We start from the raw sequence: 24378 nt of genomic DNA, 5'->3' as shown, positions 1-24378 counted from the left end.
TGAATGATGATGTTGGCAAAGAACATTGTGCGTGCTGTGGACGGCTGGAAGCACAAGCACATCTGACTTGAGCGCACAACGAGAATGCGCCTCGTAAGTGTGTCTGTCTACATGGCATCACCCACCCTTTGTACCTGTTACCAGGTGGACATCATGACTAGTAAAATAAAGAGCAAGCAAAGAGTAGAAGACCTTCAGTGAGCTGAATTGACACAGTGGGTGCAACATTGGGCATAAACACGAGGGCAGAGTAGGACTGGGCACAGTTGCAGCCTGGTGTCCTTGGGGTCCCAGTGAGCTGGAACTGACTAGATCGCACTTACAATCAGCGATCATTTAAACCAATAGCAACAACAAAAACCACTGCTCTCATGCTTATCCCACACGGCAGACTTAACCTTCATTCTGAACATCTAGTACTTAGTCCACGAGTAGATTTCTCTGATTCTATATCCACGGCCTGTATATTCAAATGGGATCTAAGCAAGTTCTAGCCAGTGCTTTGGGTTATTTGTTTATCTCATTTATTTTAAAACAGCTTCTCTACCTCCTCTCTTTACTGTCATTGACTTGTTGGTGAAACCTTGTGTCTTTTTTCCTGGAATATCCCACACATTCTGCTTCCCAGAGATGAACTTGTTCTCGATTCCTCGTATTTTCTGTAAACTGTAGTTAGATCTACAAACATGATTCAATTCAAGTTCCTTTTTTGATGAAAGAAGGCTGCTATGTAACATCACCTTCTGTATTACTGTCTCAGAGCATGTGATTGACTCAAATTTAATGATGCTGAAATTGATTAGTAAGTTAAGTCGTTATCCTGATCCCTTTTTGATAAAGTTTGTTGTCTACTTGCCATATCATGGTTTTACCAATGCAGTTATGATCTTTATGCTGATTTCATTAGAATTCACAAATGTGGTAATTAAAAAAACTTTTTTCCTTCCTCGTGTGTTAGCAACCTTCCTATGCGTAAGAACATTATTAAATATTACTCCAAAAAATATTACTCCAAATTGTAAACCCAAACCTATTCCCGCTGAAGACTGATGGTGGCATTACAGGACAGAGGACTTGCTCAGAGAGTCTCTTAGGTTGTCATCTTTAGGGAAGCAAAGGCCACCACGGCTTTCAGTTGGCAGTCCGGGTTTAGCCACTGCTACCTACCAGGGCTCTGTGACCGGGAGCTCCAGGTTGTGCTGAAAAGGCAGAACAAACGCTTGGGTGTGCTTTGTTTTCTTTATCAGACTATGAGTTGGCGCCTTAGCCACCTCCAATGAGAATGATCACTTTACTTTTTAAAAAATGTTACTATAAGCCCTGACATCACAATCTTTTGAGATGGTTTAGTGCTTTACAAATTACTCTTTCCAATCTTATAATTTCTCACCTCTTAGCCCAGTGGGAGCTCCTAGACACGGACTTCTGGGTCTTTTTGACGTTAGTTTGATATTTTTCTTATCTCAGGAACAAGGGTATGAGAAAAATTCCTGCGTAAGTGATGTTGTTTGTAAGTGCTTTCAAGTCAGATCCAGCTCGCTGGGACCCCCTGGGCAACAGAATGAGCCATTGCCCAAATATCCTAGGCTTATTGGGACATTCCCTGTCCCCAACCTGGAATCACCTAACTTCTTATACCAAAAGCCATCTGATGTCTCTCACCTTCAGGTTGGTGGATCTCAGAATACTTTGTTTCTATGATGCACCAGTTCTAAGAACTCTAATCCCTAATGGCTACCATCGCCTTTTTTTCCCCTCTCTCTCCCCTCTTCTAAGATCATGGCTGAGAGATTGTTAATAAGAGCACTGAGGGGTGGTAAAAGAACTAAAATTGTTACCCTGATTGGAAAAAAAATCAAGAAGATGCCCTCAACATTAGAAAAACTGTCTGGTCTCAAGACTCTATACCTACAGAATAACCTGATCCCCAAAGTGTGTCCAGAGATACGTGCCTTGACCCAGGTGAGAAACAACATCTTTTTAAACTGAGGATGGGGAGCAGGGAATAAAGGTGAGAGGCAGAGCAATGATACATAGGTGCATTGCTCCCAGAGACAATATGGAGTGCCGTTGGAGAGGGGTCAGAAAGCTTTCTTCCTTAGGGAATTAATTCTATCTGGTGGAAGGAGACGATGTTTCCGTGTATTCATGTGCTCTCTGGCCCCCTCTGGAACCAGGGGGTTAGTTCTCTGCCACGTTCATCTTTCTGCAGGCTATCATCTGGAAAAGGGCTGGAAGTCTGGATCTACTCGTCTACCTTAGAGGCTCACATCTGGAAGTGGGGTTGAGGATCCCGGAGATGCCTTTTACCCTGGGGACTATCCTGAAGCTTTTTCATGTGAAATACAGAGATGTTTTGGGAATAGGGCGGAGATCCTTTTTCAATTTCCTAGAGCAGGCTGGACTTTGAAATGGAGTGTTGGCAGGGAATGGGAAGGAGGGAACATTCATTTCTTCTGAAGTAGGCTTTAAAAGAAGGTTAATATTTTAAATAAAGAATATCCTTCTTAAAGAGCAAACGTCGACATGAATGAATCCCAGATGCTGTGTGAAACATTTCTGCCTAACAATATGAAGTGCCAGCTGCTAAAAATCTTGAGGCTGGAAGAAGGCAAGGGGTATTAACTTAGTAATTTTCTCGTTTTGTGTGTGTGTGCCCTTCTAAATTGTCATCAGCACGGAAAGAATCTATAAGGCCTCAGTCGTTGTAGCTCTTTAGTTTTTAGTTGATTAATCTTTTTTTAATCATTACTAACTTAATATCCTTGAACTTGCAATCTGTATCCACATCTTTGCAAAGAATGGCATACCCTCGAATGATTCCATTTCATAAACTGTGCTTTCCAAAATCATACTCATAGTCACAAGTGAAAAATGAGTTGTGCATTTCAATTCAACATTAGGAGCCCTACTGGCACAGTTAAATGCTCAGGTTGGTGACTTGAACCCACCAGTCACTCCTGGGAGGAAGACTTGATGGGTGATCTGTTTAATCTGACACGGCAATTCTGCTCTGCCCCATCGAGTCCCTGTGAGTCGGAATAGACTGCGGCACCTAAAAGCAACTCAACATGAAAGACAACCTTTAACTGAGCCCTTCGCTGATTCTCTCCTCTACTTGAACTTTTTTTCCCCATCAAAGTATTAGAGCATATTGATTGTCGAAAATGAAATTCCAAAATGCTACTCACTCCTAGTGCCGATCTCCATAGATAACCGCTTTTGAGTTTATATATTTTTTCTTGGTTTATAGACACCACTCTCTTTATCTGCCCAAAAGTTACATTACTATATTTAGCTTCTCTGTAGTGATGTTTTAAACTTAATAACATTACAATTTTATATCTTTATCATCAACTACAGACTCTTTCCTGCTTCCACTTTGTAAATTGGCGATATTATCATTTATAATCCCCTTTCAGCTCTCCTACCCACTCCCACCTCACAAATTCCCAACTTCTTATGAACCAGATCTTTCACCATTTACATTCTGTTTATATATAACCACTATTAAGTCTTATTTGCTTTGCATTTTATAAAATTCTGAAATTTATATTATTAATAAATATAATTCATAGTCTTTTAGGGAATATCATTAAGTTTATTCTTTATGTAGGTTTTTTATCCCCTTTAAGTTTCTAATTAGCTTTCTTCGTTTGGTTGTGCTTTTGCCTTTATTATAGCCTAATTTTGTTTCAAATACTATCATATTCTGTTTGTTTTTGTTTTTTTCCTTTTGAGACTTCTCTTGAGGACTCCTCTGTCTTCCTGCCCACCTGGCCGGACCGCTATCAAAGTTTCCTGGATGCTGTTCTGCTAGGAGATCCCTTTGCAGCTCTCTTGATTTGGATTCGCTATTTTGGACATCTCCTAGTTTCTTCTTTGGGGGCCGCTCCTTGTTTTTCAGGAATATGCTCCAGTGACCTTCCTAGTCAGGGTATGGTGGTAACAATTTTGAGCCCTTGTCTATCTCAAAAGATATCCGTATTCCTCTTTAAAGATTACAAAGTATATTTCCATGGGGGCGATGAGTGTAGTGGGGCTGAGAATCTACCACCGCTTTGTCCTCCTTTTACTTTTCTCCTACATTTACTTATTCAGGAACGATCCTAACTTTTGACAAGGCCACTGTCAATATCTTTAATAAGGAGTTAACTCGGCTTTGCTCTTATTTCTGAAGAAGAAATCATACTACTAGGAATTCAATGGCTTGAAACTAGACTTTTCATGATTTGCCTTTTAAAGTGCTCTACAAGTTGGATTGAGGCCAACGGCATGATGTTGTTTAATTGTTTGTGAAGTAGCAATTTCTCTCTTAATACGGTCACCAACCAAGCTCGTAGAATTTTGAAAAGCAATGATCAGGCAAACCGTTTCTTCTGTCTTATAATGGGAGTTCTAGAATCAGCCCTGAATGAAATGCAGTAGTCCCCTTCAAAGAACAGACGGAGCTTATTCACACGGTGCAGAAATACTGCTCAGTTATTCTCACGGCTGCTAATGGCATTTCAGAAAGGAGAACGGGAGAGGTGAAAAGAACAGTGCATGAGCGTTGGGAGTTCAGGCCCTGCCACTTACCAGCCAAATGGAGATTTTAATCCCTCAAGGACTCCGTGTCTGCATCCGTTCATTCAATTCACAAAAAATTATTGAGCGCCATATGTTTCCTAGGGGCTGAGGTTGAGCAACGAACAAAACAGATGAACATCTTTGTCTTCGTAGAATTTACATCTTAGTCAGAAGAGATTTTTGAAAAAAGAAAAATAAGTAGGACTTCAGATGATAATTTGGCATTAGCAGTCAGAGAACCAGTACAGAGTGTGTCTGGCATCCTGTTGATGCGTTGATGACTGATCTAGGTTATTTCTAATCTTTGTGACTTGGTACTCTATCTGCTACCCAAAAACCAAACTCACTGCCTTTGAGTTCAAAACTAGTTCCTTATCGTTTTTTAAATTTAAATAATTTTATTGGGTGCTCTTACAGATATTATAACAATACATAAATCTATTATATCAAGCCAACATGTACATATCTTGCCATCATTTTAAAAACATTATCTTTCTACTTGAGCCCTTATTATCAGCTCCTCTTAAAATAGTTCTTATTCTAACAGCTGTCTATGAAATTCCTAAATTCACTTTTCAAGACTTATTTTGAACTCTTCTGTTACTATACATTATATCCTTCATAAGTAATGAAGACACAGGTATGAACAAAATGTGGTTCTTGCCTTCATGTTTGTATATTATTTTAAATCCTAATATATATAAAGCTCCAATCACGATACATAATAATTTTCTATAAATTATATTTGGCATTATAACTATGATAAGTAATACTACTGGCAACAATGATAAAAAGGGAGAAGAGGAACTTCTTTAATGAATATAGATCCCCTTGCTCTTTCCTTGTTAATTTGACTAATGGAGCTCTGGGATATTTTACCACTCCTAATGATATAAAAAGAAATGGGTGAATGTTTTGTTATTTGTAGAGGATGCATTTGACATGTGATCAATGAAGTGTTGGCATGTCCACAATTTTCAAAGCACTTTGTGACTCTTGAGGGCAGAAATCATATCTTGTCCCTAGGACCTGGGGTCTAGTAATCCATATAAATTAGACTTTAGCAGAATGAAACGGAAGCCATTGTCAAAGCCAAGCGTACCCAAACACAGTGTTACTGGAATTGGGAACCGCGTAGGAACAAAGGTCGCTAATAGGTAAAGCAGTCATAGTTTGAGTCTCAAAGGAAACAGAAACCCATCGGGCATACTAACGTGCCTTCTTGTTGGTATCCACCATAAGGCTCAGTGATTGTGTAGCCAGGTTCCCCTTAAGCTGCTCATGCGTGTGTTTGCCCAAAACAAATCAACGTTCTGACATATTTGACCGCATATGACCATAAACAATTGACAGTAAATAAGACCAACTCTTTGTAGGGTTATGTAATCTGTAAGTTTGTTATTGTGTCCTTAGTCTCTCCTTAAAACAAATAAACAAACCAAAAAACCCTTAACAGGAAGAGTATGGTGTAATTCACATACCATACAGTTCAATGATTTGAATATTTTAAATAATGTGCAATCATTGTTAGAACATTTTCTTCATTGCTAGCCCCATTATTATTAGTTCCCCATTTCCCCCAACTTCCCCTGCCATAACCCTAAAGAACTATTAATCCAGTTACTGGCTCGATAGATTTACCTACCCAGGATTTTATATAAAGAAAATAGCATAAAAACCCCAACAATGAAAACAAAATCAAACACAGAAAACCCAGTCCAAGGAAAGCAGAAGATACTAGAAGCTGGAGCAAAGTGAAAATGGGTCCAAAGGAAAAACACATGATAACACTGGCCAACACACATTGTGGTGCCTTAAATGTTAGACTTGTTTCTGGGTAAATGTGACTTGCTGATTCCCAAAATGGCAAAGGCCCCATTAGCTCTAGTTTCGGGGTTACCAAACATAAGCCATATGCCACCCTTCACTCTGCTCGCCCATAAAAAAATCACGAGTGTGTAACGTAGTGTTAGCTAGGCTGAAATAAAAGAAGGGAATGTTGGCTTGATTTAAAGTAGTTTTTGTTGTACTAAATATTTAGGTCATGTTATATGTCACATGCTGTCCAAAGATATAGGTGAACAGTGCAAATTAACATGAACTTGGATTTTTTTCTCCAAATATCACTTTATTTGGAACTGAATAGCAGGGAGTTCCAATTTGCTATCTTAACAAGGGACCAGAAATAAGAGTCACTTGTACAATAAATAAGGAGCCTGATTGTGTTAGACTGATAACTTAACGGTTTGAAGTTCAAATCCACCAGCCACTCCACAGGAGAAAAATGGGGCTTTCCACTCCTGTAAAGAGTTGCCTGTCTCAGAAACTCACAGGGACAGTTTTGCCCCATCCAGGCATTGAGTTTGGTTTTGGTTTGGTACAATGCATAAGGAGCCCAGGTGGTGTAGCGGGTTATGTCTTTGACTGCTAACCACAGGTCAGCTATTTGAGCCGACTCACTGGCTGCTCGGCAAGAGACAGATCAGACATTCTGCTCCCATCATGATTTCTCACTGCCCTTGAGTGAATGCTGACGTATAGTGACCTCCTGTGGGTGTCTGAGATTGTTTATAGAGTAGAAAGCCCAGTCTTTCTTCTATGGAGTTGCTGGTGGTTTCAAACTGTGAGTTCAAAATGCATTCATATACCATATATACTTGTGTATAAGCTGAGTTTTTCAGCACATTTTCGATGCAGTTTTTATGGTAAAATTAGGTGCCTTGGCTGATATTTGGGTTGGCTTATACTCGAGTATATATGGTATTTAAAGTTTTTATATATATATATATATATATATATATATATATATATATATCTCCTTGGTCCACTTAGAGCGGCATTATCAATTTGTTGAGAAAAAATTTATATAACCTTCAGGAGACATTTAGTAATTATAATAATATCATTAACCTAGCCAATGGTATATAATTTAAAATTGAGAAAATGATTATATATCCATAAGAAAGTTTTTTAGCTCAAAATGCATGGGGTCTTCACTTGTACGGGTTAAAAACTTAAATTGTTTAACACTGTTTAAGAAAGCAATGTGGGTTAAACAAACCCAAAATCCAAAATTATGTCTGCAGGATTAGGGCATGCCATAAAAAGCAAAGCAAACACTTGTGAAATGTCTCTTCTACATTGCTGCTAAAGGGTTCTCAGTGCCCTGGGTTGTGTTGTGAATGGCTGTATTTTTTTGTTTTTCAATTGCAAACAGGCTGGTTAGTCTGACCAGATCTCCTAAAGCTGGTTCTCTTGTAACCTGTGCTTGAGTGGATTTTGGACGTGCCCAAAGTGGACTGCTCTCAGTCGTGGCAAAAGAGGCAGAGTTGAACTTTATGACAAATCTTCTTTGTGCTGTAAATCAAATCTTTGTGGGGTTAAAGAAAAGAAGTGTATTTTTCCCCCAGCTTCCTCATCCTTTTGAAAGTAAATGGAATGTAAAAAAAAAAAAGCAAAGTAAAACATGAAAATAGTATGACAGTCTTAAATTGCCACTTATTGGGCAATCTCAAACCAGGAGATTTGAACTCAAGTCTACTGATTTTAAAATCCACACCTTTGGGTAGCAGTCCTCTGCTTCCTCTCACACGTGGGTGTTTCAGTTTTCAGTCCATAGGAGCATTTCTCTTCCTTTATTTAACCTGCAACAGTTCTCCTTAAGGTAACATTCGTCTCCCTTAATGGGGTTTCCAAATGACACACGTCTGATACAAGCTATGTAGAAAGCTGTACAGCATGAAAAGAAAAAAATTTAAATGGAGGTAGCCTGTCGCACACAGCCAAGGTCACCAAATTTAGTCAAAAATGCATGATTAACAACACAATAACGGGTGGATTCTCCCTTCAGAAATCTCGGTAAGTAAACATAAAGCATTTTCCCCGAGGTCAGGCTGCTCTTCTGTGGCTTAGTTGAGTCTCCCTTTCCTTCCTGTCGTCCTTGTTGATGACCCCTGACGGAGTCCACTCCCTTCATTTGTTAATAGACTCACTCATATGTTCACCAAACACTTAATACATGCCTGCACAGACCAGGGACTCAGCTATTTGTTACTTCAAAAAGGAACAAAACCACCCATGTGTCCCTATATTCAGGGTTAGTGGGGGAAGTCAGATACACAAGTAGACATACAATTATGATTGTGAAAAACAAAATGCTGCGACAAATTATATTGCACCAATGAATTGGATTTTCCTCTATCTGTTTGGTTTGCGAATGAGCGCTTCTACTCTGCTCCGTCAGAGAAGGTGGTTCTGAGGAAATGCAAAGGGAGCTGAGCTCTGAGGGATGAGCTCATCGGAGGCACACACAGGGACAAGCATAAGCAAAGACATCTTGTGTCTCCCTCTTCTGTCATTCTGGTCTTATTCCCTACCTCTTGGAGACCAGACGGGATTTTAGGTCATTTATGCTGTCCTTTCTCCTATTTCCACCTATTGGGAATATCTTCTTCCATAACCAAGTAGGAAATGCCTCCGCTTTTGTGAGCCTATTTTTTTGTTTTGTTTTTTTAATCAAACCAAAGATTCATTGTCCATTTTTGTTTATTGTATGTGCCGTGGCACAGGGACACCTAACAGTATGTTCCTTCTCTCCAAGCTCACTTCACGGGTTTTTTGCCTCCACCTTCTTCCCAAGTGTAAATGACGTCTTCAGCAGTCTAGTCAGAAGAAACCCAAATCTCATCTCCCACCAACTATCTGAGTAGGGAGAAATCGCTTACATAATTGACTCATCCATAAAGAATCCTAATAGTTCTTAGACCTTAAGGTTGTTATTAACATTAATTAGCATATATACTCGTGTATAAGCCGAGTTTTCCAGCACAAAAAATGTGCTGAAAAACTGGGGTTTGGCTTATACATGGGTCAGTGGTACCCCAGCGAGGTGTAACATCGCGCGGGTGATTACCATTCCTCCGCTGTTCATTCAAAGCCCCCCTGTCACTTCAGGGCTTTGAATGTTTGTTTACTCATATCTAACCAATCAGAACCGTCCTGTGACGTGGATGGTTCCGATTTGCAGAAGCGCCTGTAGTGATTCACTTACTCCAGCAGCTGAACTGGTAAGGATGTGTCTGTGGCTGCACTCTGTCTCTCCCCTCTGGTCTCTGTGTTAATTCACATCCTGCATTTCCCACCCTAGGCTTATACTGGAGTCAATCAGTTTTTCTGGTTTCCCAGGTAGTAATTAGGTACCTCGTCTTATACTCAAGTCGGCTTATATTCGAGTATATACGGTAATCGATAAAAACTGCTTTTCCATATTAGTTACTCAGAAACTCACAATTGCACCAATAATCAACATTATGATGAATGAGAAAATATTTGAATAGTTTAAAGAAGTCTTTGGAAACAGATTTTCCCAATGCAATATATATTGTTTGGTATCTTGACTGTTGTTTTCTGTGAACCTCGATTATTGATCTAGGAAGAATGTTATCCAGTTTATTATGGTCCACACAGTCAAATGCCTTAACATAGTCAATGAAATCCAAGTAAATATCTTTCTGGTATTCTCTTTGAGTCAAGATCCATCTGACATCAGCGTTGATGTCCCTTGTTCCACACCCCCCCCCTTTTTAAAAAAACATTTTATTAGGGGCTCATACAACTCATCACAATCCATATATATACATACATCAATTGTATAAAGCACATCTGTACATTCCTTTCCCTAATCATTTTCAAAGCATTTGCTCTCCACTTAAGCCCTTTGCATCAGGTCCTCTTTTTTCCCCCTCCCTCCCCACTCCCCCCTCCCTCATGAATCCTTGATAATTTATAGATTATTATTTTGTCATATCTTGCCCTATCCCGCGTCTCCCTTCACCCCCTTTTCTGTTGTTTGTCCCCCAGGGAGGAGGTCACATGTAGATCCATGTAATCGGTTCTCCCTTTCCAACCCACTCACCCTCTACTCTCCCAGCATCGTCCCTCACACCCCTGGTCCTGAAGGTGTCATCCGCCCTGGATTCCCTGTGCCTCCAGCTCCTATCTGCACCAGTGTACATCCTCTGCTTTATCCAGACTTGCAAGGTAGAATTCGGATCATGGTAGTTGGGGAGGGGAGGAAGCATTTAGGATCTGGGGGAAAGCTGTATTCTTCATCAGTGATACATCGCACCTTGACAGACTCATCTCCTCCTCTAGACCCCTCTGTGAGGGGCCAGTGGCCAACAAATGGGCTTTGGGTCTCCACTCTGCACTTCCCCTTTCATTCATTATGGTAAGATTTTTTTGTTGTTGTTGATGCCTTATACCTGATCCCTTTGGCACCTCGTGATCGCACAGGCTGGCGTACTTCTTCCATGTGGGCTTTGTTGCTTCTGAGCTAGATGGCCGTTTGTTCACCTTCAAGCCTTTAAGACCCCAGACGCTATCTCTTTTGATAGCCGGGCACCATCAGCTTTCTTCACCACATTTGCTTATGCAACTGTTTGTCCTTAGCTATCATATCATGGAGGTGTGCAGTCAGTGATATGATTTTTTGTTCTTTGATGCCTGATAACTGATCCCTTCAGGACCACGTGATCACACAGGCTGGTGTGTTCTTCCATGTGGGCTTTGTTGCTTCTGAGCTAGATGGCCGCTTGCTTATCTTCAAGCCTTTAAGACCCTAGATACTATCTCTTTTGATAGCCGGGCACCATCAGCTTTCCTCACCACATTTAATTGTTCACCCGCTTTGACTTCAGCAGTTGTGTCAGGAGGGTGAGCTTCGTAGAGTGCCAATTTAATAAAAGAAAGTATTCATGCATTGAGGGAGTGCTTGAGTAGAGGCCTAAGGTCCTTCCGCCACCTTAATACTAAGCCTATAAATATAGACACATAGATCTATTTCCCCATCCTCATATATATATATTTGCATGTACATGTCTTTGTCTAGACCTCTATAAATGGCCTTTGCCTCCTAGCTCTTTCCTCTATTTCCCTTGACTTTCCTCCTGCCCCACTATCATGCTCCATCCCCACCTGGGTTACAGCTATACCTCTTCTTTATGTAACCTTGCCCTGATCATTCCCTACCAGGCCTGCCACTCCCCTCTCACCACCAATTTGGATCCCATGTTGTTCCCTTGTCCCTGGGTTAGTTAACACCACTTCCTTACCCCCCACCTCCCCCTATCCCAAGTCCCTCCGGAACTGGCGGTCCGTCATTTTTCCTCCAGATAGTTCATCCAGCCTGTCTTATTTAGACAGACCTATGGAGATAATAACATGCACAAAAACAAGACAGAGGAAAACAAAGCAATTGTATACAACCAGACAACAAAACAACAACAACAAACCACTGACAAAGAACAAAACAAAACACATCTAGAAAGAAAAACTTGTAGTTAGTTCAAGGATCGTCTGTTGGCTTTTAGGAGTGTTTTCCAGTCCAGTCTGTTGGGGCACCACGCCCTGGCCCCAAAGTCCACTTTCAGCATTCCCTGGGGGCCTTGCCACTCCATTCCCTTGCTGTTCCGCTGCACTCCCCCAGTGCTTTGCCTCGGTGTGGTGGGATCAGGTCAGGTGCAATTCGCACACTGTATCTCCGGTGCTGTCCCCTGTAGCGCCATTGGTCACTGAGGGGCATCATGTCTCATAGTGGGGCCAGCCCTTTTCTGAATCTGGCCCAAACTTCCGGAAGTTCCTTGTCAATATTGCTGCAAACATTGTGGAATGATCTTGTGCAAAATTTTACTTGTGTGCGATATCAATGATATATTTTTATAGTTTGAGCATTCTGTTGAGCATTCTATTGGGTCACCTTTCTTTGGAATGGGCACAGACATGGGTCTATTCCTGTCTGTTGTTCAAGTATTTCAACTCTCCTAGACTTCCAAATTTCCCATCATAGATGAGTGAGTACTTCCAGTGCTTCTTCTGCCTTTTGGAACATCCCAAAGGATATTCTGTCACTACCTGAAGCCTTGATTTTAGCTAATGCATTCAGTGCAGTTTGGACTTCTTCCTCCAGCACCATTGGTTCTTGCTCAGAACTCCTGAAATGATGGACCATCGACTAGTTCTTTTTGGTATCATGACTGTATATTCTTTCCATCTTCATTCTCTGAATGATTCCTGAATCATTCAATATTTTGCCTATAGAGTCTATCAAAGTTTCAATTCGAGGCTGGAATTTTTCCTGGATTCTTTGAGTTCCCGATATTATGAGCATGTTCTTCACCTTTTATTTTCTAAATCTAGGTCCTTGCACATTTCATTAATGTCTTCTCAAGGTGCCCTTTGAACTTTTCTATTCATCTTCTTCATTCTTTCTTTCATTTGCTTTAGCTACTCTATGATTAATAGCACCTTTCATCGTCTCTTCTGAAATCCACTTTGATATTTTTTTTTCTTTCCTGCCTTTTTAAATGACCTCTTCCTTTAGGATGGTCTTGATGTCCTCCCACTGCTCATCAGGTCTTCTGTCCGTAGTGAAAAATGTGTCAAATCTGTTCTTGAGAGGCTCTCAAAGTTCAGGTGGTGTAGACTGAAGGTCGTATTTGGCTCCTGTGGACTCATTTTCACTTTCTTCAGCTTTATCCCGAGCTTCCATATGAGCAATTGGTGGTCTGTTGCACAGTTGGTTCCTGGTCTTGCTTTTGCTGCTGGTATTGACTTTCTCCATAGATGTAGTCAATTTGATTCCTGTGTATTCCATCTGGGGAAGTCCATGTGTATAGTCACCTTTTTTTGTTGGAAAAAAAAAAGGCATTTACTATGAACAAGTCATGGGTTTACAAAATTCTATCATGGGATCTCCAGCTTCATTTCCAGCACCAAGTCCTCATTTTTCAACTAATATTCCTTCCTATTTTTTCCCAATATTTGCACTCTAATCACTAATAGCTATCAATGCATTTTTACTGCATGTTTACTCAATTTCTGGCTGAAGTCAGTGATAGAATTCTTCAATTTCTTCATCACTAGCTTAAAAATTTTTTAAAATCACTTTATTGGGGGCTCATGCAACTCTTATCACAATTCATATATATATATATAGTAAAGCATATTTGTACATTTGTTGCCCTCATCATTCTCAAAACATTTGCTCTCCACTTATGCCCCTGGCATCAGCTCCTCATTTCCCCCTCCCTCATGAACCTTTGATAATTTATAAATTATTATTTTGTCATATCTTACACTGTCAGACGTCTCCCTTCACCTACTTTTCTGTTGTCCATCCCCCAGGGAGGAGGCTATATGTAGACCCCTGTAATCGGTTCCCCCTTTCTACTCCACCCTCCCTCCACACTCTTGTTATCACCACTCTCACCACTGGTCCTGAAGGGATCATCTGTCCTGGATCCCTTGTGTTTCCAGTTTATCTGTACCGGTGTACATTCTCTGGTCTATCCAGATTTGTAAGGTAGAATTGGGATAATGATATTGGCTAGGGGGTGAGGGGAGGAAGCATTTAGCAAATAGAGGAAAGTTGTATGTTTCATCGTTGCTACACTGTACCCTGACTGGCTCGTCTCCTCCCCGTGACCCTTCCATAAGGGGATGTCCAGTTGCCTACAGATGGGCTTTGGGTCCCCACTCCGGTAATTCACAAAGGTATGATTTTTTTTTTGTTTTTTGATGCTTGATACCCGATCCCGTTGACACTTCGTGGTCACACAGACTGGTGTACTTCTTCCATGTGAGATTTGTTGCTTCTCATCTAGATGGCTGCTTTTTTATCTTCAAGTCTTTAATACCTCAGATGCTATATCTTTTGATAGCCAGGCACCATCAGCGTTCTTCACCACATTTGCTTCTTCACCTGCTTTGTCTTCAGCGGTTGTGTTGGGAAGGTGGGCATCATAGAATGCCAGTTTAATACAACAAAGTATTCTTGCATTGAGGGAGTACTTGAGTGGAGGCCCAATGTCCATCTGCTACCTTAATACTAAACCTATAAATATATGCACATAGATCTATTTCACCATCCATATATATATATATATATATATATATATATATATATTTGCATATGTACATGCCTGTATTTAGACCTCTATAAATGCCCTTTTCCTTCGAGCTCTTTCCTCTATTTCCTTTTACTTTCCTCTTGTCCCACTATCATGCTCAAACTTTATTTGGGTTTCAGCAATTCCTCTTGGTTACATTACCCTTGGCCAAGTCCTATCAGGCCTCCAACACCCTCCTCACCACCAATTTGGATCACTTGTTGTTCCCTTGTCCTTGGGTTTGTTAACACCACTTCCTTTCCCCCACCTCCCCATCTTCTATTGCCGCCCAGAACTGCCCATCCCATTGTTTTCTCTTCCAGATTCAGCCCATCTTATTTAGACAGAGCTGCAGAGATAATAACATGCACAAAAGCAAGACAGAGCAAAACCAAGCAACAAAAGAAAACAAAACAACAACAAAAAGCCAATGACAAAGCCACACACACACACACACACACACACACACACACGCACACCAACAACAACAGCAAAAAAGAAAAGTTTGTAGTTATTCAAGGACTGTTTGTTGGCTTTTAGGAGTGTTTTCTGTCCGAGTCTGATGGGGTGGCAAGCCCTGGCCCCAAAGTCTATTTTTGGTGTTCCCTGGGAACTTCGTTGCTCTGTTCCCCTTGCTGTTCTGTTGCACACCCTTAGTGTTTTGCCCTTGTACGGTGGGATCAGATCAGGCGGAATTCCCACACTGTGTCTCCAGTGTTCATCACTAGCTTTTGTGGTTGGTACATAAAGTTGAATAGTAGTTGTATTGATTGGATTTCCTTGAAAGTGTATAGATATACTCCAATCACAGAGAGCATTGAACTTCAGAATGGATTTAGCAAGATCCTTTCTGACAGTGAGTGCCACACCATTCCTCTTGATTGTGTTATTCCTGGGATGGTGTCTAATATGATTCCCTGATTCAAAATGGTCAATATCAATCTATTCAATGTCACTAATGCCTAGGATTTCAATCTTCATATGTCCCATTCCTTTTTGGATCACTTCCAATTTTCCTAAATTCATACTTTGCACATTCCAAGTTCAAATGCTTAGTTCTTTCAGACACTTAACATTTTACATTTTAACTGAATCCTAGTTTCTTGTTGGGATCTCCCTTTTCTGGCCATTTGAAATTCTGTCCTTGCTTGTTTTTTGTTTGTTTGTTTTCTTTTCCTTACAGGATGATAAAAATAATATGCTGTAAATGTATTGGCTTGTGCATGGCCAAGCTATGTGTAAGAGGTCAGCATTATGGCTTTTGGTGGTCATAATTAAAGCTTGTACAGTAAATGCCAAAGAGTTCTTCTTATTTTGAGGAGTAGATGTACCAATCCCATGACACTGGTTTAGCATTTGGTCATACATGGTCAGAGTTTAGAGGCTGCAAATGTTTCAGTAAAATGTCTCATGAGTAGATGCCATTCTAGATCTTGGATACTTCTCAAATTCCAATGATGTTATAACTGTTTTGGGGGTACAACAGTTGGTTTACTTGCTAGGAAGTAACTGCAAAATTAAATGATAACTGAAAAATGGCAAAGTTGTTCAAACAAACTTCTTCTAGAGCAGGAGGACTCTTCAGGAACAATTGGCAAATGTATTGAACTGTGGTTTTAAGGATGCCACAGATTCCTAGCAAAAAGCGTTCATAAATACTAGCACCATGAGCTGTAATGCTGAGTTCTCAGACTCACTTTGGCCATGCAAATGCTGATTCAGAAATGTACATACCGTGCTATTCTTCTCTCATTAATTCAATTCTTTTTATTAAATGGTTTACAAAACCTGGAACTATATTGGATACTATTTGGGTATAGGAATATTCATTGCCCTTAAGAAATTTAAAGATTAACACTTCTAATTCAATCTTGAACTCATTTATGTGTTACAGCCAAATGATCTAGGACTTTGTTTTAAAATAGTCTAACCAGGCCATGATTTCAACCAGAATATAAAACAAAGCACATTTGAACATTCTTTTTTTCCTCATTGCCCTTGGTTGTTTTTCAATCCAAATAAGTTGTAAGTATCTGTAGTTGTTAGGTGACATGCCAGTTCTGATTCATGCTGACGCTACATATGAAACATTGCCAGGTCCTATGCCCTCCTCACCGTTCTTGTAATATTTGAGTCCATTGTTGCAGCCACTGTGTCCGTCTTATTGAGGGGCTTCATCTTCACTGAGTCTCTACCAAGCAGGATGTCCTTTGCCAGACAGATATATTTGTTGATATGATAGTTCATGTTAATTTCAATAGTCTTCCCAGCACCATAATTCAACTGCATCAACTCCTCACCAGTCTTCTCTACTTCCTGAAAGTATTATAATAACAGTATTTGTTTAATCAAAACCAACAAATGAACAAAAATGCTAATTAGTCAATGGCTAATATTTTTCTTTTTATTGAAAATGTTATCCAAAAGTGGCTGTACACTTAAAAATATGATTGGTAAAATGAATTGGAATTCATTAAGAAAATGAATAGATTTTCTATCTGACAGCCAGGAAGACCTGCATGGTTGGCTCGATACTAGTCAGTGCTTTGTGCTGTGGACTTCTCCTAGACCTAAGTTATAGCTATCACTTCACAGCATTTGATATTTGCCAGATGCTAATCTGCTGTTGTGGTTAGGTGCTGCCCACTTGACTCCGATCCCTAGAGAGCGTGTGCGCAGCAGAACGAAGCTGCCCTGTCCTGTGCCAGCCTCACAGGTGTTGTTGGAATGCAGTGCTGTAATCCGTCTTGTCAAGAGCCTTCCCATTTTCCTTACTTCTACTTTATCCTCATTTATCGAGCAAGATGTCCTTCTCCAGGAACTTGTAGTTCCTGATACCATGTCCAACGTACATCATATGCAGTCTCACCATCCTTGCTACTAGGGAGCGCTACTTTTTTCTAAGACACACTTGTTTGTTCTTCCGGCAGTTCTTGGCATATTTGATAGTATTCATCAACACTATAATTCAAATGCATCAATTTTTCTGCAATCTTCTCTATTTATTATTCAGCTTTCACATGAGTATGATTGAAAATAGTAGTATGATTGACAATAGATTGAATTAGGTGCTCCTCAATGTTCTTTCCTTTTTTTTGTAAAAAAAAGTCATTTTATTGGGGGCTCATACAACTCTTTTTTTGTTTGTTTTTTGGGGGGCGGGGTTTGTATAACTCTTATCACCATCCATCCATTGTGTCAAGCACATTTGTACATTCGTTGCCATCATCATTCTCAAAACATTTTCTTTTCTACTTGAGCCCTTGGTATCAGATCCTCATTTCCCCCCTCCCTTTCCTCCTTTCCTTCCTCCCTCATGAACCCTTGATAATTTATAAATTATTACTATTTTTTCATGTGTTCCACTGACTGATGTCTCCCTTCACCCACTTTTCTGTTGTCCATGCCCCTGGGAGGGGGTTATATGTAGATTATTGTGATCAGCTCCCCTCCCCTTCCACCCACCTTTCCTTTCCCCTCCAGGTATGGCACCTTAAATTTTTTTTTGCACCTTAATTTTCAAAGTTACATCTTAATCTGTGTTAGGCAGGGTTCTCTAGAGAAACAACACTAGGACATTTATGATTATGTATAGTCCATACTGAAGGTTGATTCTTTGATCTTCATCGGTAAATGCTTTCCTCTTGATCTACATCAGTAAGTGCTTCATCACTAAGTCCTCTTCACATTCCACCAGCAAGGTTGTAATACCCAGCTTGTTATATAAATCCTCCTCCAATTCTGATGTTTTGTTCTTTTTCATATTACCCAACTTCTCCCATGATGTGCTCAGCATACAGATGGAATAAATATGGTGAATGCATAAAATTCTGACACATATTTTTCCTGATTTTGAATAATCCAGTCTCTCCTTGTTCTGTTCAAAGGACTACCTTTTAGTCCATGTACATTGTTCTGAAATAGCACAATTAATTGTTCTGGAATTCCTATCCTTGGCAATGTCAGCCAAAATTAGTTATCATCCACACAGTCTGATGTCTTTACATAATTAATAAAGCACAAGTACATCTTTCTGGTATTCTCTACTTTCAGCCAAGACCCTCCTGAATTAAAAAATAATAATATCTCTAGTTCCATTCCCTGTTCTAATCCCAGCTTCAATTTCTCCTTCTTCTTTTTGATTCATGGCTTCAGCTGATTTTGAATTATCTCCAGCCAAATTTTACTTCTGTGTGATGATATTGTTGGAAAATTTCCACATTCTTTGGTTTACCTTTATTTGGAGTGGCACAAATATGGATCTCTTCTAGTGAGTTGACCAGTGAGCTGCCTTCCAAATTTCTTGGCATAGGCAAGAAAAGGGATTCTAGCTTTGAATTAGTCTATTAAACCACTTCAGATGTATTCTGTCAGTTCCTGGAATCCAGCCCCTCCCCCCCTTTTCCCCCAATGCCTTCATTGCAGCTTAGACTTCTTCCTTAAATACTATCAGTTTTTGATCATATGCTGTCTCATGAAATGGTTAATCAAACATGCAATCAAGATGCATCGATTATTACTGATGTTTGGAATGCAGATGTTGGAAATGAAGATGGCTCATGGGACTTTAAGTGACTCCTCCAAGATCAAGTAGATAGTAAAGTACAATGCAGAATGGACTTCCAATCTTAATCTTCTCCTACTGCATCATACATTGGATTTAGGTAGAGGGTGAGAAAGAGGTTCTAGATGACTTCAAATTGTCACTATCCTATGATTAGGAGAACAGGGATTGCATTACTAAAATAGGGATGGTGGAAAAAGTATCTTCCCCCCCCCCCCCCCCCCAGTGATATCACCTCCTGGTTTTAAGCTTAGAATTTAGAGTGGCAACATTACATCCACTAGAGAGGTCTTATGATCCAAAACCAACAAGATGCCATTTTTTACAGGGATACATGTTAATCCCTACATTTAGGTTAAGAAAAGAATTCAATTACACAAGCCCAGGATGTGGGTTATCTGCCTGTCTGTTAACTCCAGGGTTTTCTTTGGCCACAAACAAAATTAATTATGCAACCCAAAAATGTGGCCTGCTGCTGCAAGGTTGAATGCCCTGTTAGATTTCATTAGAAGAAGTGTAGCGATCGGCCCAAGGGAGAGTCAGTGGTCCCCACCAGCATGTCTTCTAGTCAGATCACATTTCAGGTCTCACCCTAGCCACCATGTCTTTAGAGAGGTACTCACAAAATTTACAGTGACCAGGAGGGCTGAGGGCTCTGGAAATTATATCCTGAGGGAAATGGGAAAAGGAATAATGGAGCAAATTCAAGAGGAATGTGATAGCAGCCTTCAAGATTTGAAAGATGGTTTCAGGAGAGAAGGGGAGAGGGAATAAACCTATTTTTAAAAATAATTTCTCTGGGAAGAATTGAGTAGAAGTTACAGAAAGCAAATACTCATATATAGAACTTTCAAACCAGATAAAATAGCTATGTTAAAGGATCAGGTTTCTGGTGGCTTACATTTAAAGTTGCACAAAAGAACACAGCCTTGGATTGAAAGCATTTTTTCAGGTTTTATGTTATTGTTTTGATAATTGGCTTGTAGGGTAACCTGGTGTCGGGGTTGTGCCGTGCTGTACCCAGGGAAGGATTACAAGATGAAGTCAAGTGGCCGATGTAGTGAACTTAGGGTGCTTCAGCGAGCCCTTGAATTGCTTCGTGGGTGAAAATCTCTGAGGGGATGTCTGATCCACAGACCCTACTACACCTGAACTCTATTTCTGGCACCTTGCCTTCCACTGTTAGCCTCCTTACCTCTTAATTTTCTGAACTGACAACAGGAGCACTGGCAGGTGATTCTACTTGGAAGCTAACTTAGAATCTTCTCTCTTGTTTACTTTTTATATTAATTTAAGTCATTGACACATGTACCTATCAAAACCATTCTATTGAGACTATTCAAGTATTCACATATCAAGCATAAGCTAACTAAATTTAATCCTTAATTATTTTCCTGGTCTTTTGTAAATTCATTAATTGGTCAAAACTCCCATTATCTCTTTTCTATTTCCTTTAGAATCTGAAATATAGAATTGATGGTGAAATGTGAATGTTAAGAAATAAAAAGAGTACTATATACCCAGGGTTAAAGCTCAGAAGGTGAGATGGGACAGGAAAAAGAGCTGAAAGGAAATGAGAAACACGGGAAGTGATAAGTGATGTTACTTTGTGGGGGTTGAGATTGATTTTACAAATCAAAATGTGTATGAATTATTGTAAACCAGGACATTAAGACAGCAACTACACACTTCTGACTTCACAAGGGGGAAAGAGAATCATCAGCATCAGCACCAGCTGCCTAAGGCCTATGAAATAGAGGCTAGACATACGTCAACCTTTCAAACGTCCTTACCAATTTTGATACCAAATTCCCCTCTCAAAGCACTCTCAATCAGCTTGTTTCAACAGTTCATTCCAATGGCCACTTAGAACTCATAGACTGTACTCATGATTATAGACTTTATTAGTGGAGCTGACAGATTACAACTGCAGGTCAGGAATGTTCAATATACAATTCTTTCATCAGGACAGCCTTTTCTCAGTTGTGCCGACAGGCAGGCCTCTCTCTGATCTTTAGACTCTCAGCCACATGACCCATTGGCCTCTGTCCTACTTGGGAAATGCTACAAAGGCCTTTTAGTGTTGCCTGAAATGTGCAGAGGCAACCTATTCTGCTATAATCCTTAGCTTCATAGGTGCTTGGCTCTGGCTTTGTGGGTCAGTGGACCTAGTTCCCCTAATGAAGTGCCTGGATATTTCTTAGTCCATAAGGGTACCTCCTGCTTGAAAGCATTCAGATTTATTCCCTCCATGGCATGGCCTGGGAGGCTCACCACTCTGCCCCTTGTTCTGGTTCTTCTGCTGTTTTTGTGTCATGGCTTTCTGTCCTTGGGTGGAGGAGATTCAATGCACAGGAATCACAGAGTCCAAAGGTCAAGTTCAACTCCTGACTCTTCTTCCTTGATGACAGTGAGATTCTCACTGCTGCTTTTGAGATGGCTCACTTAAAACCCAATGGGATGACACGGTTACCACCCCCCCTTTCGAGTATCAATTTTAATTTTATTATTATTTTTTCAATTTTTATTTTTTATAAATCATTTTATTGGGGGATCTTACAACTCTTAACATTCCATACATCAATTGTATCAAGCATATTTGTACATCTTATGTTGCCATCATTCTTTTCTAGACATTTACATTCTATTGAACCCTTGGTATCAGCTCCCCTCCTCCACTCCACACCCTCCTCACCCCCTAATAAGTGATAAATTGTTATTATATTCATATCTTACACCAATTACTCTCTCCTTTCCCCCCACAGCTTCTGTTGTTTGTTCCTCTGGAAGGTGTGTGTGTGATTGTGCATCAATCGTTGCGATCAGTTCCCCCTTCCTTCTGTTCCCCTACACATCTGGTATCACTATTCCCATTCCTGCTACTGGATTCCATGTGTTGTCAGCTCTTCTCTCTTATCTGTACCTGGGCATATGCTCCGGACTAATTGACAGTGAAAGGCAGTACTAGGGTTGTCATAGTGGAGGATGAGGAAGTCTCAAGGAACCAGAGGAATATTGAGTTTCATCGGTGCTTTACTGTGCCCTACTTAACTCATCCCTTCCCTGTGGCCCCTCTGTGAGGGGATGTCCCATTGTACAGATGGGCTTTGGATCTCTGCTCTGACCCCCCTCATTCTCAACAATATGGTTTTTATTTGCTTGTGTGTTTGTTATGGGTTTTCTGATACCTGTTATCTCAGTCCTGATGATATCTTATAAATGCCTAGGCTGGTGTGCTTCTTCCATGTGGCCTTGTTGCTTCTCTGCTAGATGGTCACTTATTTAACTTCAAGCCTTAGATCTTACAGCTCTTATAATAATCCATATATCAATTATATCAAGCACATTTGTACATATGCTGTAATCATTATTTTCAAAATATTTTCTTTCTATTTGAGCCCTTGGTATCAACTCCTCTTTTTTCCCTCCCGCCCCACTCCTGCCCTGGTGAACCCTTGATAAATTATAAATGATTACTTAAAAAATTTTTTTACACCATAAGCTGCCTCCCATCACCCATGTTTCTGTAATTCATCCCTCTGGGGTAGGGGGTTATATATACATTGATGATTGCAATCAGTTCCTCCTCGCCCCTTTCTCCCCCCACCTTTCCCCTACCCTCATGGTATCGCTACTCCCAGTATTGTTCTTGAGAGGTTTATCTGTCCTAGATTCCAGGTGTTGAGAGTTCTTTTTGGTTTTTTTTTTAAATCATTTTTTTGGGGACTCGCACAACTCTTCTCACAATCCATGCAGCCATCCATTGTGTCAAGCACATTTGTACATTTGTTGCCATCATCATTCTCAAAACATTTGCTTTCTACTTGAGCCCTTGGTATCAGTTCCTCATTTTTTCCCCTCCACTCCCCACCCTCCCTCCCTCATGAAACTTGATAATTTATAAATTATTATTAAATATTCACAGTCTTACACTGACTGATGTCTCCCTTCACCCACTTTTCTGTGGTTTGTTCACCAGGCAGGGGGTTATAGGTAGATCATTGTGATTGGTTTCCCTTTTCTCCCCCACCTCCCCCGTACCTTCCTGGTATCGCTACTCTCCTTATTGGTTCTGAGGGGTTTAACTGTCCTGCATTCCCTGTATTTCCTGCTCTGATCTCCACCAGTGTACGTGCTCTGGTCTAGCCAGATTTATAAGGTAGAATTGGGGTCATGATGGGGATGGTGGTGGTAAAGGAAGCATTAAAGGACTAGAAGAAATTTTGTATGTTTCATTGGTGCTATACTATACCCTGAATGGCTCATCTCCTCTCTGAGACCTTTCTGTAAGGAGATGTTCAGTTGCCTACAGATGGGCGTTGGGTCTCCCCAGCACACACCCCCCCCCCCCATTAACAATGATATGATTTTTTTTGTTCATTAATGCCTGATACCTGATCCTATTCACACCACCACGTGATGACACAAATTAGTGTGCTTCGTCCATGTGGGCTTTGTTATGTCTCAGTTAGATGGCTGCTTGTTTATCTTCAAGCGTTTAAGACCCCAGACTCTATATCTTTTTATAGCTGGGCACCATTAGCTTTCTTTACCACATTTTTTTTTATGCATCCGCTTTGTTTTTGGCAATTGTATTGGGAAGGTGAGCATCATGGAATGCAAGGTTAATTCAACAAAGTGTTCTTGCGTTGAGGGAGTACTTGAGTGGAGGCCAAATATCTGCTACCTTAATACTAAACCTATAAATATATGTACATAGATCTATTTCCCCATCATTTTATATAAATATATATATACATATGTCCTTGCCTGTATTTAGACCTCTATAAATGCACTGTGTCTCCTAGTTCTTTCCTCTATTTCCTTTTACTTTCCTCTTGTCCCACAAACATGTTCAATCTTCATTTGGGTTTTGGTAATTCCTCTGTGTCGAGAGTTCTTATCTGTACCAGTGTACATGCTCCATACTCTGGTCTAGCTGGATTTATAGGTAGAACTGGGGTCATGATAATAGGGGAGGAAGCATTAAAGAGCTAAAGGAATGTTGTATGTATCATAAGTGTTATACTGCACCCTGTTGATCTAGTTTCAAAATTTTACAATCACAAGTAACCTTATTAACAGTTACCCATAACTGAATCAGATAACATGATCTCCATCTTTCCCACTTTCTCTTACCTAGACCTATTAGGAAAAAGAGGTTGTTTGATGGGGTTTACAAAGACTATGGCTAGAAGAGCCATATCAAATTATTAACTGCATTACAATTGTTGAATGCAATATAATTTGCTCTGTAAAATTTCTCCTAAATCTTTCTCTCTCTCTCTCTTTCACACA

The 24378-nt window shown here is 40.2% G+C and overlaps 1 protein-coding gene across 2 annotated transcripts in view; it reads left to right on the top strand.

The window, feature by feature from the left end:
- The first annotated feature begins 1779 nt into the window (after positions 1–1779).
- The window catches only part of LRRC69 (leucine rich repeat containing 69), a 110599-nt gene continuing 88000 nt past the window's right edge, over positions 1780–24378 (top strand). For both annotated transcript variants that reach the window (XM_075550614.1, XM_075550613.1), the window contains exon 1: positions 1780–1962. In XM_075550614.1, coding sequence (XP_075406729.1) covers positions 1780–1962 — 183 coding nt within the window. The remainder of the gene's footprint in view (positions 1963–24378) is intronic.

This window comes from Tenrec ecaudatus, chromosome 5, assembly GCF_050624435.1.
Source record: "Tenrec ecaudatus isolate mTenEca1 chromosome 5, mTenEca1.hap1, whole genome shotgun sequence".
Classification (NCBI taxonomy): domain Eukaryota; kingdom Metazoa; phylum Chordata; class Mammalia; order Afrosoricida; family Tenrecidae; genus Tenrec; species Tenrec ecaudatus.
This window is presented reverse-complemented; position numbering and strand designations above follow the sequence as displayed.